General features: G+C 47.1%; 1 protein-coding gene and 1 pseudogene across 1 annotated transcript; one reads left to right on the forward strand and one right to left on the reverse strand.

The window, feature by feature from the left end:
* Window positions 1-1632: 1632 nt before the first annotated feature.
* Window positions 1633-8359, forward strand: LOC123156388 (serrate RNA effector molecule). The gene is made up of 12 exons (XM_044574517.1): window positions 1633-2065; window positions 2200-2267; window positions 2547-2601; window positions 5127-5201; window positions 5294-5368; window positions 5468-5515; window positions 5706-5774; window positions 5851-6654; window positions 6750-6798; window positions 7109-7350; window positions 7434-7628; window positions 7975-8359. The coding sequence occupies exons 1-12, from the start codon at window positions 1704-1706 to the stop codon at window positions 8033-8035; spliced, it is 2103 nt and encodes a 700-aa protein (XP_044430452.1). The 5' UTR covers window positions 1633-1703; the 3' UTR covers window positions 8036-8359.
* Window positions 8360-11505: 3146 nt separating this feature from the next.
* On the reverse strand, window positions 11506-13519 carry LOC123162178 (E3 ubiquitin-protein ligase WAV3-like; annotated as a pseudogene).
* Window positions 13520-13731: the final 212 nt, after the last annotated feature.

Raw genomic sequence — 13731 nt, forward strand, 5'->3', positions numbered from 1 at the left:
AACGCACGGGCTCTTTTGCTAGTAATAATAAATACAGAACGACATATCTCCCCTGGTGCTGGACATACAGCCGAGTCGGCAGGAAATAATAATAAAAAAAGATCACCGTCTCCACTGTCCATATCCAAAAAGAAAGGACCCTATTTTTTTATTTTTATTTTTGGCGAGGAAAAGGTGAATTCGTTCATCAAGAAACAGACAAGTCTGCACTACGTAGTGTTGGGACCTTGTTCGGACGTGATCGAAGCCACACTGCAGTGCGCCTCTTAATTTGATCAAAGTTTGCTAAAAAGTGACTAACAACGTTTTGTTCTCTCCTAACATGCTTGACTAAGAATTCACCACGATCCTAAAGAAGAGCAACAATCTCTCGAACCGTCATCATATGCTTCAACTGGTCATCTACTCCTTCAGCTTTACCACGTCGAGGCAATCCATTTGAATCACAATTGGCAACACGTCACTGGGAAGCAAAGGAGATGCCCTCCAAACAAGCAGCTAGCTCTGACTCTAGCGGGGATGCACAAAGCCGTAGCTCACGGGAAGAAGAGAAAGTTGATGGGGCACAACCACCATCTTTCCTTTGACATGATCACCTTGGGGATTCACCTCAATGGCCAGAAGAAAGTTGATGTAGCTAGTTAGGAACCTAGTTGAGGCTTCCACAAGAGGTGGTGGTTTGTCGTGGACAATCTCATTCCCGACGTGCCAGCATCATCATGAGCGTATACATCAGTTCCTCTTCGGACAAGTCAGCGAGCACATGAAGGAGCCACTCCGGCCCAATGTGCACTAGACGCCGGACGTCCGGAATATTTCATTGCTTCGCCATTGACTGGCACAAGGCTACCGCTAGTGGGCATCCACAAGAGCATGAAAAGAAAGGCCCCTCTTATATGAGGAACGTCAGTTGGAAAAGGGTGGCAATTGCAAACGTTTTTCCTGACAATTTACGTTGTGAGAGAATAATGGCATATTCTTCAGAAACACATAGCAATTTATAGAAAAGAAGACAAAAAATTGCTGCAAAAGAGGAAACGATTCTCCTCAATCGACTGATTAATTTCTTGGCTTTCGTCCGCGTCTCGGACATGTGTCCTCCACTCCTCATGATTCCACTCAAAATTTTGTGCAACATCACCAATGTTTGGAAAGTTATTCTCGTAACATCAGTTATGTTGTAAAAAGGTGAAGACAGAATTTTTTTTTGCAACAAGGCATCTATTGCAAAAACAAACCTGCAAGAACTGTATTGCAATGGTGGAGCATCAGATTTGACAGCTCACGAGCCGACCGATCTTTTAAAAAGATCAGCAGGCGGACACGTAGCACACCCAGAAAGAAAAAAGCCCGCTCTTCCCTCTATGTCAAAATATAACATAAGACATTTTCTGACACTAATACAGAGGCAGTATGTCTCATCATATAAACTTGTCAAGAAAAAAAAACGTTCGCTTGCCACCCCTTGTCAATTGAACGTTCGTTGGATAATAATAACAATACCAAAAGAAAATAAGATCCGAGCCCGAGTACTGTAAAACCCGTTCGCGATTGCAGCCCGACCCGACCCTGCCCGTTAGTTATCTCGTGCGCCGCGGCCTAGTACCTATTTCGGCCTCCCCCTCCCTCGGCTCCATCGCCAGCCGCTCCACTCCTCCTCGGCTTTGCAAACCCTAGCTGCCCCGCCGCCAAGCGCCCCTCCCATGGCGGACGTCGTAGACCCCAGCTCCGGGCCGCCCCGCCCGCTGCCTCCGCCGCCCGACAGCCCCAGCCCCGAGGACCGCCCCGTGCCGCTGCCCCCGCCCCCGCCGCCGCCGCCCGGCGGGCCCCCGCCCACCCGCAAGCGGAGCCGCTCGCCCCCGCGGCCCTCCCTGCCGCCGCCGCCGCCCATCGGCTCCTCGCGCCCCGAGCGCATCCGCGACCGCGACCGCCGCGGCTCGCGCAGCCCCCCGCCGCGCCGCCGCCACTCGCCGCCGTCCAGGAGGTCCCCGTCGCCGCCCTTCAAGCGGTCCAGGCGGGACGACGGGTACGACCGCCGAGGAGGTCGCGGCAGCCCCCCACCACGGTACGGATAACGCACCCAGGGGCTGTGGGACTCTGGGCGTCGTCCTCAGCTCGGTCGCTGATCGAGCTTTTCGTACTGGATGCCTGATTAGCTCCCGAGATGGGTCGTAAGGTTTCATGGTGTTGCTTCTGCAGGTACGACCGTGGCGGAGGCAGAGGTGGGTACGACGATGACCGGTACCACGGCAGGCATCGTGCTTCAGGTGAGGATTTGCCCTTCATTGAGAATTCCATCCTATCAATTAGTCTCCAAAAGTAAGTATACGCAACATCAAACCATCGGTGGGAAAAGTTTATGAGTGCTCGGCTGCACCATTAGCTTTCATCCTAGGATGCTCTTAGTTGCAGTTCGAAATTTGACCACCTGATCATATATTTATCTACCACTTTGTTATCATGATTCATCGTTTCTTTTTACCTTTAGAAAAGACTCCTTGTTCATTCAGTGGAAAATCTGATGACAACTCAATTGTGATATCCAGATTGGCCTGATTCTAGATTTGGGGCACCGAATGATGGTCCTGGGAATACCCAAAGGTATATATGTATATAATTACCTACATCTACATGTTTATTTCCTTATTATGGTTAGTCTTTTGGGTTTCTGGACACTCTTATTTTTCCTCCTGGGCACATGTAGGAATTGTCAGTATTGTAAAATAATATGCAAATTAAGTCTTCTGCTATGCTCTTAGCCGCAGTTAACAGATAGAGAATCTTCTCAGAAATTCTCCATATTTGATGTTCGAAAGCAAACTGATCCTTGGCTCTATGCACGTTGGATCCTTGATTCCTAATTACTCTTATTAGCCACCAGCAAGCCTTGTGCTCTTTTTACAGTCAGCACTACCACCACCACCACAAAAGGCCTCCTCCCAGTAATCTAGCAGCTAAACTCTCGAAGGCAGGATTGGTGTATGTTTTGGATGCAGTCAAATGGAGAATCTTATGAGAATATTCTTTATCTGTTAACAACAGGCAGTTTGGGCATTGACTTATTTGAATTATTTCTCAGTTTTTTATCTCAAGATAATAAACATGAGGCCAACTTTGCTGATTATTTTATTGTTTGCATGTTATAGTCCACTATTTTGATGTGCATGCTCCTATATTGAGCATAAATCTACATTAAAAATCCCATGTAAAAACCTTGAGATATATGTAGTTGTGCACTACTTTAGTTTTCTTGCATATTTGCATAGATATTCATGCTACACGGTTTACACTAATCCTTTTTTTAACATATTCATCTTTGCCATTTTCATCATATCTGCAATAAGTTCATTTATTCGTTGGTACTTGTTCAGAAGAGAGACATGAATGGATGGCCCATTTTGTTTGGAGTAGTCGAGTTAAATCTTATATTTTTCAACCTGGTGTGAACATGCATTTTACCACTACAAAAAGTCATTCTTAAAGGTTGATGGATATAAATTATATACATTATGTCTTGTACAAGGAAGAGCAATTTGGTGCAGTTAGCGTGGTGAATAGTGTGTCATTCAAACTGCATCAATTAGTGATTTAGTTTTTTTATGTGCAGAACAAAAGTCATGTTTTGGCACCATATTTTGCAATTGTACTTGTTTTATTGTTTGCATGATACCATCCATGATTTCTCAAGAACACATGATACCTTATGGAGTACATAGAAATTTGAATATGTGGATGTGGAAATCAGAATTCTTGATAGTTGAGGGCATTAGAAGGTTAGATGGTCCAAGTCTATTATGTATTGGTATAAGTGCTATATGTGTACATGGTCTAACTTTAACTTATCAGTTCAATATTCTGTTGATTCCTTTTGTGCTATTGCATGTTGATGCATCAACAAACCTGTGGGTCATTTTTTGGATTTGATTGTTGGAGTTGAGATCTATAGAAGGAGAAACTAAATTGTGTTGCTGTGTCCCACACTTTGCTCCCTGTAGTTCTTAAATTGCCATCTAATGGAATTACATAAGTTTGTTATACCCAAATAAAACAACTTCAAGACATGAGCTGGAATTTTGTTACACACAAATGAAACGATTGCATCCCTTGGAAATATGAAAATGTCTCACCCCTTTGCCTTTTTCCTTACGTCTGATTCATGATTTGTCCTAAATTTTTTTTTTTTGCCTGCTAAAGATTTTTGTACTCCCTCCGTCCCAAAATTCTTGTCTTAGATTTTTGTAGATACGGATGTATCTAATACTAAAATGTGACTTGATACATTCGTATTTAGACAAATTCAAGACAAGAATTTTGGGACAGAGGGAGTATATTGGTAGTTCTATCAGAAAAGATCTTGTTTAATATGTTTATCAGATATGTGAAGTATTTGGCAGGATCATGGGAAGTTGGAACAGGTTACTATTGTATAATACTCACTCCGTTGACAAATATAAGATGTTCCAACTTTTTTTTTCTGAATTGGATGCATATAGACATGTTTTAGTGTGTTTGTTCACTCATTGCAGTCTGTATGTGGTCCATATGGAAATATCCAAAACATCTTATATTTGTGAACGGAGGGAGTATATGTTTGCAAGTCGGTAACATAATTCTTGTTTGGTTTTCTTTCGTCTTTGAGAACAAATTATATCTCTTCTAGATACTTTGTTGACCAATCTGAATTGAACATTGTACTGAGCAGCAATTTTATGTAAGTAGGAGTATGTAATAAGACACAAATGTGGAGACTTCACATGAATTCTATGCTATGTTGATGCACGCCAATAACACATGTTAGATATTATATTTGCAGCAGAATGCAATTCCTTTTTTTTCCAAACTTTTCTGGCAAGCATGCGTCTGAACACGGAGTTGCTTGATTTGATGTCCGAGCCATTCCCCCCTCAAAATTGAACAAATCTGAGAAGACTCCTACTGTAGTTTAAGCGTACTCGTATTTATGTATCAGATTTTTATTTGGGTCATTCCTCAGTAGCTTTAGGCACCTTTCTTCTCAAGTTTCAGGACCTATCCATTCTAACGTTTCAAATAGAAGATTGGAGCATAGCTTTGTGTGTTTCTGATGGCATATTTCTCTATTCTTATATGATTATGCATCTTACCAGGGAAGGCTTAATGACCTACAAACAGTTCATTCAAGTTCTTGAGGATGATGTATCACCAGCTGAAGCTGAGAGCAGGTAATCATTACTCTCATTAGTGAAAGAATATTTTCAATTATATCTCTGGTGCCATCTTCTTGTTCTTACTTACTATTGTGCTTGTTAACAAGGTACCAAGAGTACAAGACGGAATACATCACTACCCAGAAACGTGCTTATTTTGATCTCCACAAGAATGAGGACTGGTATGCTTGTAATGATGTAATTCCATGTGCTAACTTGCCTCAGCAGGAATACATATAGCCCAATTACTTAACTGTCCAATTCAATTTTTTCACTTGCAGGTTGAAAGACAAGTACCATCCAACCAACTTATTATCTGTTATTGAAAGGTGGAGTTGCATACCATGTTAATACTTCTCTGTTGGTCTTTTTACCCTTGTCATACCCTTGACCTTGGAAAGTGTTTTGGTTGTAACATCTCTTTACATGCAGAGTTTTTTTACGGTTTATTTTAATTCCTTCTGCATCGTCGTTAGTTTAGTCTTGCTAATATTGGTCTATTTCGATTTGCTTACACAGGAGGAATGAACGCTGTAAAGTAGTCGCTAAGGATTTCTTTCTTGATTTGCAAAATGGAACTCTGGACCTGTGAGTAACTTTCCTACAGTTTTTGTTATCATGCTCATTTGGATTTCGTGTTGATAACTAATATTCTGCTGGACAGTGGCCCTGGAATAATTGCGTCTGCAGCAAATAAATCAGAAAATGGCAATGATGGAAACTCCGAGGATGATGCAGATGGTGACAAAAGAAGAAAACAAAGCAGAGGTTCTTCAAAAGAAACAGATCCTCTTTCTGCTGCTCCTAAGGCTCATCCGGTCAGCTCTGAACCTCGACGAATTCAAACTGACATAGAACGAACCCTAGGTCTTGTCCGTAGGCTGGACACCGAGAAGGGTATTCAGGGAAATGTCTTGTCAAGTGGTGATCATGAGAAGTCGGATGTAGACAAATCACATATGGGATCTATGGGCCCTATAGTTATAGTCCGAGGCTTAACAACTGTCAAGGGCCTTGAAGGTGTTGAGCTCCTTGACACCCTTCTTACATATTTATGGCGTATTCATGGAGTTGATTACTATGGCATGTCCGAGACGAACGAGGCAAAAGGCCTTCGTCATGTGAGAACTGATAATAAGACTCCTAGTACAACTAATATCAATGCTGCTGATTGGGAGAAGAAGCTGGATACTTACTGGCAGGAAAGGTTGACTGGTCAAGATCCCATGGTTATATTAACGGCCAAGGATAAAATTGATGCAGCAGCTGCTGAAGTCCTTGAACCTCATGTCAGGAAAATAAGGGATGAGAAGTATGGATGGAAATATGGCTGTGGAGCCAAGGGCTGTACAAAACTTTTCCATGCTCCTGAGTTTGTTTACAAGCATTTGAGGCTCAAGCATCCAGAGATTGTGTTAGAAGTTACTTCAAACCTCCGGGAGGATATTTATTCCCAAAATTACATGAGGCATGTTCCTGCAATCTTCTATTTCAATCTGTAGGACAGTACCATCAATCTTTTTTTAGGTGGTAATACTTATCAAGTATTTCCTTTGTGAACAGTGACCCTAATGCACCAGGTGGAACACCAGTTATGCAGCAATCTGCAGCAGTAAGAATCACACACTCCATTTGCATTCTTAAATAAAATATAGAATAGCATAACCTGCAAGTGCTGCATACCTTTTGCAAGTTTTATGTATTTGCTCTACTCATGGTTTTAGTTATGGTTGAAGCTTGGTCTTGAATCTGTGGTTTAAATTAGTCTGCACTAATACCCTACTTTTATTGAAGATATATTTTGTATGTCTCTTGCCTTCCTGTTACTACTTACTAGTTAGAACAACACTGCATCAGCATCAACATCTATTGAAATATGCAATGGACAATCTTGATAAAACGATCCTACCTCTGATTTGCAGGACAAATCAAGGCGGAGATCTGACAATGGTATGGATAGTCGTCTGAGATATGACCGTGGCAATCGCAGAGAATATGACAGGGCAGATAGAGATGGAGGCAGACATGGTAGAGGTGATGGCTCTCCAAGCCGTGATGGACCTGACGATCAGATGTTTGATTCCTTCCGTGGAAGAGGCTCCAATGCTCCTTTTTCGGCTGAATTCCCTGCTCCACCGATATTGATGCCTGTTCCCGGTGCCGGGTACGTGAAAAGCTATGAATCTCAATATACCCTCAATAGGAACTTTGTAGCCTGCTAAATGGTGTGGGTGCTTTTGTTTTCAGTCCATTGGGACCATTTGTTCCTGCACCTCCAGAAATAGCCATGCATATGCTGAGAGAGCAAGGACCTTCCCCATTCGAACCAAATGGCGGACCTCATGGCAACTCAGGAGTGCTTGGATCGATGATGGGTGGGGGCCCAGCACCAATTATAGCCATGCCACCATCTTTCCATCATGATCCTCGTCGTTTGCGAAGGTTAGTAGTTAGTTATGATGATGCTAAATTTAATTGTCTCGTTATATTTATTTGCTCTAGATATGAACTGTTACCAGCAATCGAATACCATGTCGCTATACTTCAATGTAAAGCAACTTATGTTTTAGTATCATTTAGTCTATACACCAGCAATAAAATACAATATCACTATACTTGTGGGGCTTAAAGTTTTATGATAACATTTCTTTTATGTTGTTGTATGGGCAAGTATTGTTTTATGTTATTGTATAGTATGTCTTGGTTTTTGAATTTTACCATGCTACTCCACTATATCTTAATCCTTTGCTGTCCGGTTAACTCATCTCGGGTCCTGGTTGGGTTGCAGCTATAATGATCTCGATGCCCCTGACGAGGAAGTTACTGTTCTTGACTACAGAAGTTTGTAGGCTGTCCTGCCATACAGGCAAATCTTGCCAATGCCCAACACTCGCTAGCATCTCCATTTGCGTTGAGGTTTTTGGACCTTCCATTAGAATGAGGACGTATTTTTATTTCCTGCGAAGAGGCATAGGAGGAAGATATGTTATTTTTTGAGGAAGCCTGTAATGTTGTGAGTTTTAGCTTAAATGGCTGGAACTTGATATTTGCTACTATTATGCAGTCACAGAAAAGGATTTATTTCTATTTGAAACAACATTTTTTTGTCTTTTGAGACTGTATTTAATAATGGGATGTTGTATGAAAATGAAATCGTTTTGGATATTGCGCTCCATGAGCCCTACTTTTTTTATAAAAAAGTTGAACTTTTGAAGAGACAAAAAATTCTGAAAAAATTGCACATGTACATATGGATTTGTTCTACACGTGTGTCGAGTTTCAAGATGTGAGATACTTCACTCACGTGAAAGAAAAAAATAAATTCGTGGAGAACATTGTAAAGCTGTTCACATGCATATTCGCTAGGTTGTGTTGGTACGACTGACGGGGAGAACATTGTAACGCTGATGCTGTTTTTTCTTCTTCTTTTGATGAAGGGAAGCAGCTGTTGCTTGTCTTGTCAAGTAAATAGCATAAAACTACTACAATTCAAGATATGATTCCAAAAAACTATCAAATTTATTTTTTTCGCTGATAACTACCAAGCCCGGGGGTGTTGTTTCAAAAAGCCCAAATCGCAGTGTGCTTAAAGTTTAAACCGTTTTCTAACAGATATGGCCCACATGTGAGGTTCCCTGTGGCATAAAAGTCAACGCGGTTAACTGAACAGTTAAGTTGACCGTTATGACTTGTGGGGCCCACATGTCATTATCAATAAAATTTACAATGAGAAGAAACAATCAATTTTTATCCCTGACTGGTGCCGTCATCCACCTCTCACGTGCGGATGAGCAAGCAGCAGGAGCGCGACCTACCGCCGCCGCCCATCGATCCCGCTTCCTGGTGCCCTCCGCCGTCGCCAGTGAGGTCGCCGCCGATCGCCTCATTCCATCCGCCACCCGCCGCATGTTCCTTCCTTCACCGGCCTCAAAGATCGCCGGCTGAGGCCATTGATGTGCCGTCCGAGCTCAGCCTGGCACCGCATCGTTGCGCCCCGCCGGCAGCAGGACCGCACCACCTCCGCCTACCTCTCCCCCCGCCGGCAGCCGTATTGCGCAACCGGCTCTCCCTCCTGCAAGAGTGAACGCACGCACAAGCCCCGCGTGCTCTCCCGGAATCTTGGCGGAGACCGCTCCCGCCGAGCGCAGGTCTGACGCGCGAGAGGGTGGCCAGGTCGGGGAGAGCTACAACAACCACCGGAATCGAGCCTTCGGCGTTGGCCGGTGACGGCTGCGCCTCGCCGCCTGCAGCGTACGGGCCAGCAAATCTGCCCGTCGTACGGCCATGAACGGTGCCAGCCTGCCTTCCACCTCAACATGCGCCTCCCGACCCGCCATGGTCACACCTGAGGTCACGCGCCGGATCCAGCAAGGAGCAAGCTCTCCTCGCCGGCGAGCCAGCAAGCTCTCCTCCCCGGCGAGCCACCAATCTCTCCTCCCCGGCGAGCTGCACGCACATAAGGTGCTCGACGAAATGGGGCATAGAGAAAATGATTCAAAAGAGAAGTTTGAGGCTGACAGGTGGACCCCACGTGTAAGCTAATGGTCAAACAAACAGTCAAACAAATAGTCTATTTAGGTGCGGGCCCTACCTATCATAATCTGGATTGATTTTAAATCACACTGTGATTTGGGTTTTTTGAAACGGTCAACCCCGGACATGGTAGTTATCAGCGAAAAGAATAAATTCGGTAGTTTTTTTGGAACCCTAGCCTGAATTGTAGTAGTTTTATGCTATTTACTTTGTCTTGTCATGGCACATCATTCTGAGACCACAGAGAGTCCGGGAACTCGCCCATCTGAAGCCGTACCATCCAATAGCCACACCGAAAATCTTGTAGTAACGCTTTCAACAAGAGAAGGAAGGTCCACGCCACTCGTCCTCTACAACAACTGCTGGATCAGAGCAAATTCCCTCAGGGATTCAATGGCTCCCCGAGACAAGCTCAAGCCCCGCCCGAACGACATCATCCTCGCCACGCACCCGAAACGCGGCACCACCTGGCCAAAGCCCCTCATGTTTACCATTGTAAACAGATCTCGTTATACCTTGGCTGACCATCCATTACTTGTGGGCCGTCCTCATCAACTTGTGCCTTTCATCGAACTATGTCCAGGAGGCCTCGACGACGTTGAGAAGCTACCCTCACCGTGCACCTGCCGCTCTCCCTGCTCCCACCCACAGTGTCCACCCTCGGCTGCCGGATTGTGTGCCTTTGCCGGGAGCCCAAAGATGCCTTCCGTCTCAAGGTGGCACTTCGAGAAGAAGGTGAACCAAGGTACGTCCGTAAGCATGGATGAAGCATTCTCGATGTTCTGCGAGGGGTGTTCGTCTTACGGTCCTTTCTGGGATCGCTATCTTGAGTACTGGAAAGAAAGCTTGGCAAGGCCACGGGAGGTCATGTTCTTAGGTATGAGGAGCTTGTATCCGACACACCCAAGGTTATTAGGAAGCTACATGCTTCCTTGGTGTCCCGTTGACATAAGAGGAGGAAAGAGGCGGGCTCGTGGAGCAAGTTGCGGATTTATGCGGCTTCACATCACTTAGCAACACCCCTGCCAATCGGACAAGTCGTGTTGAGGTTGCAGGAGGCTAGCTCGTTGTTGATCCCTCTTCGTTTTTTAGGAAAGGGAAGGTTGGGGATTGGGTGAACCACATGAGCAGGACATGGACCAGAATGGACCAAATTGTGGCCGAGAAGTTCCAAGGACCGTGCAATGCATGTTAATATTTAGGTAATATATTAATTGCACACGGATATTAGGTATGCTATTATTTATGTGTTAATTATGTGATTAGTGCAATATTTAGTATGATATTAATTGTACGTTAAACACGTCGAACGCTCGCCATTGAAGTAGTCTAGATCGTTGGATTGACTTAGTTTGATGGCCGAGATTAACTGAATCTGTCCCTCTGGGTCTTTTTATATTGATGATATAGATGTTCTAGTATGTGCTTGATGTAGTCTAGTACTCACCCTAATCCGAGTTAATTGCCGCAACCTCTATATAATTTTCAATTTATATTGTATAGAGGCCGCGATCAATCAAGTTTGGATCTGTGCAACTTTGTACAACTTTGTATAGGAGGGAGTACAACTTTGTATCACATGTGTAGTGCCCTGTGCAAACCTTTTATCTATTTAACAAAACAAGTTTACTGTTATCAAGTCACCAAGATTTGGAACTTTTTATTTATATTTTGACCAAGTTGCAATTTGTCACATTGAGTTTGCAAAAAAAAAAAAAAGTGCAACACTTTAGGCATTGAATTAACACACAGTTGCTTGATTGCACATTTCTAGACCAGGGTTGCAAGCAATCTTATAGTAGTACTGCTAGTAAAGTAATCAACATGGTTCACCATTTTGCATACGGCAGTACCAATTTAGTTTTTTTATGCTTCTTCTGACGTTTCCTCACTTACGACGTCTAGCTGCTGCCCTTTGACACGCTTCCTGTTCGGCGGCGCCGCCACCCCCGCCGCCGTCGTCGTCTGCCGCTGCTCGCGTGACTTCTTCACCATCTTCTCCATTGCCGGAGTCACGTAAGCTGTCGGCATGCGGGCGCATAAGGTCTGCAGCCGCATCCTGGGGGCGCGTCCAGTCTGCAGCTGCCTCGTCGCCGCGCGCTGCTGCCCATGCGAGCTCATGCCGGACAGGAAGCACGCGCGCCCCGTCGTCTCGTACTCCCGCCGGTCTTCCACGCTGGCGATAAGAATGCGCAGCTCGTCCTCTAGCTCCTTGCACATGGGGTCGCCGGCCATCCCTGGCGCCGAACGCTCCACGGCCTCCAGCCGGCCTCGCAGTATCCGTGCGCCCTCGGCGTGTTGCCCGCGATCGGCCGCCTCCCGCGCCGCCGCCATGTCTTCGGTTGCCTCCACGCGGACGCGCTCACGCTCGACCTCCATGGACGGCTGCACGTCGGTCACCTCAACCGGCCTCTGGACAACGGCGTCATCTCCAGCGACGTCGGCCGCCTGCCCTGTAGCAGCATCTCGGTAACTGCAGCTCGCTTTGACCAGCCCAGTGACGTCATCGACATCCTCGGCTGCTGGCACGTCCAGGAATATGAGGAAGCGCCTCTCCTCGTCGGCATAGAGCTCGCCGACGTCGACCGAGGCAGAACGCCCGCCGGCGTCCACCCGGTTGTCGTAGCGTCCGGACTTGACAGCCCGGACGAGCACGCCGGGATGCAAGCACGTCACCGCGACGCGCAACTCCTGGACGGTGACCGTGAGGAGCCCGCCGATGCACTGCGCGAACGAGTCCTGGACGACCGCCTCGTTCTCAATGAAGGAAAATGTGCCGCCGGTCGCCTCCGCGATGGTGTGCATCGCCGCTGCGTCGTGGTCGGTGCCGAAGCCAAAGGCATGAACAGCCGGTGGCCGGGCTCCGGCGCCCGTGTACGTGAGCGAAGATGGCACGAGGCTGATGTAGTCGGGGGTACTGGCACCACTGTGGTGTCTTCTTGGCGCGGTGAACGTGTCCTACCCGTCGGAGAGAAGCATGATGCTGGCGACGGCGTTCATGTGCTGGCGGTCGCCGAGCACCTGGGCGGCCACGCGGAGCCCCTCGCCGATGTTGGTGCCGCCGTTTGCGGCGAGTGATTCCACGGCGCGCTTCGCCGCAGCCTTCCCCGCGTCAGACATGCGCACGAGGCGGATCAGGCGGCTCGCGCTGCTGGAGAAGCACACCACGGAGAGGCGGTCGGCGGATCCAAGGTTGTCGATGACGAACCCCATGGCCTGCTTCAGCAGCGCCAGCTTGCGGCCGGTCATGCTGCCGCTGACGTCGAGCACCGTCACGAGGTCCAGCGGCGCGCGCGCCGCCTCGGAGGCGGCCGAAGATGGCGCCCTGGCGTGCACGAGCACCGCGAAGTTTTCGCGGACTGCGGTCCTCGCGACGGCCGGGCACTCGCAGTGCGTCCTGAGGACCACCGCACCGCCATCGGTCGCCGCCGCGGTCTGCGCCCCGACGGTCGGCTCGTCGTCATCGTACGTGTGGGGCACCTGTTGGGACGATGACGACGGCGACGGCGACGGTGGTGCCACTGCCTGGGCGGGGGCGTTCACGGCCGGCAGGACGGTCCAGGGCGCCTTGCAGAGCGGGTAGGTGTGGTTCCCGTGGGCGACGCTGGCGGAGATGCAGCTGAGGTGGAAGGCGTGGGAGCACTCCGCCGTGAAGCTGGCCTGGCCGCGGACCATGCCGCCGAGGCAAATGGCACACAAGTCGGCATCGCCCGTGTCCGCCATGCAGATGCAGCAGCCAGCAGAGGAAGCTTTGGATCTGATGCACGTAGATGGGGGCTAATTGCTATGCCAGGGGCCGGTTTCTTCTCTGGTTGTTAGTTTGTTGGATGATGAAATCGGCGTATATATAGGGTTACTCATTGTAGATATGGAGAATGATTAACGGAATTAGTCCGGAAATTAAGGTGCGTAACCGGCGCGGAAACAAGGCGAAATTTTTCTTTCCATCTGCGCTTCCCGCACGACCTGGAGAAACGTTTTTTTTTAGGGTTGGAGAAACGTTCTTTTCCAT

The sequence above is a fragment of the Triticum aestivum genome, chromosome 7B (genome assembly GCF_018294505.1).
Source record: "Triticum aestivum cultivar Chinese Spring chromosome 7B, IWGSC CS RefSeq v2.1, whole genome shotgun sequence".
Lineage (NCBI taxonomy): Eukaryota > Viridiplantae > Streptophyta > Magnoliopsida > Poales > Poaceae > Triticum > Triticum aestivum.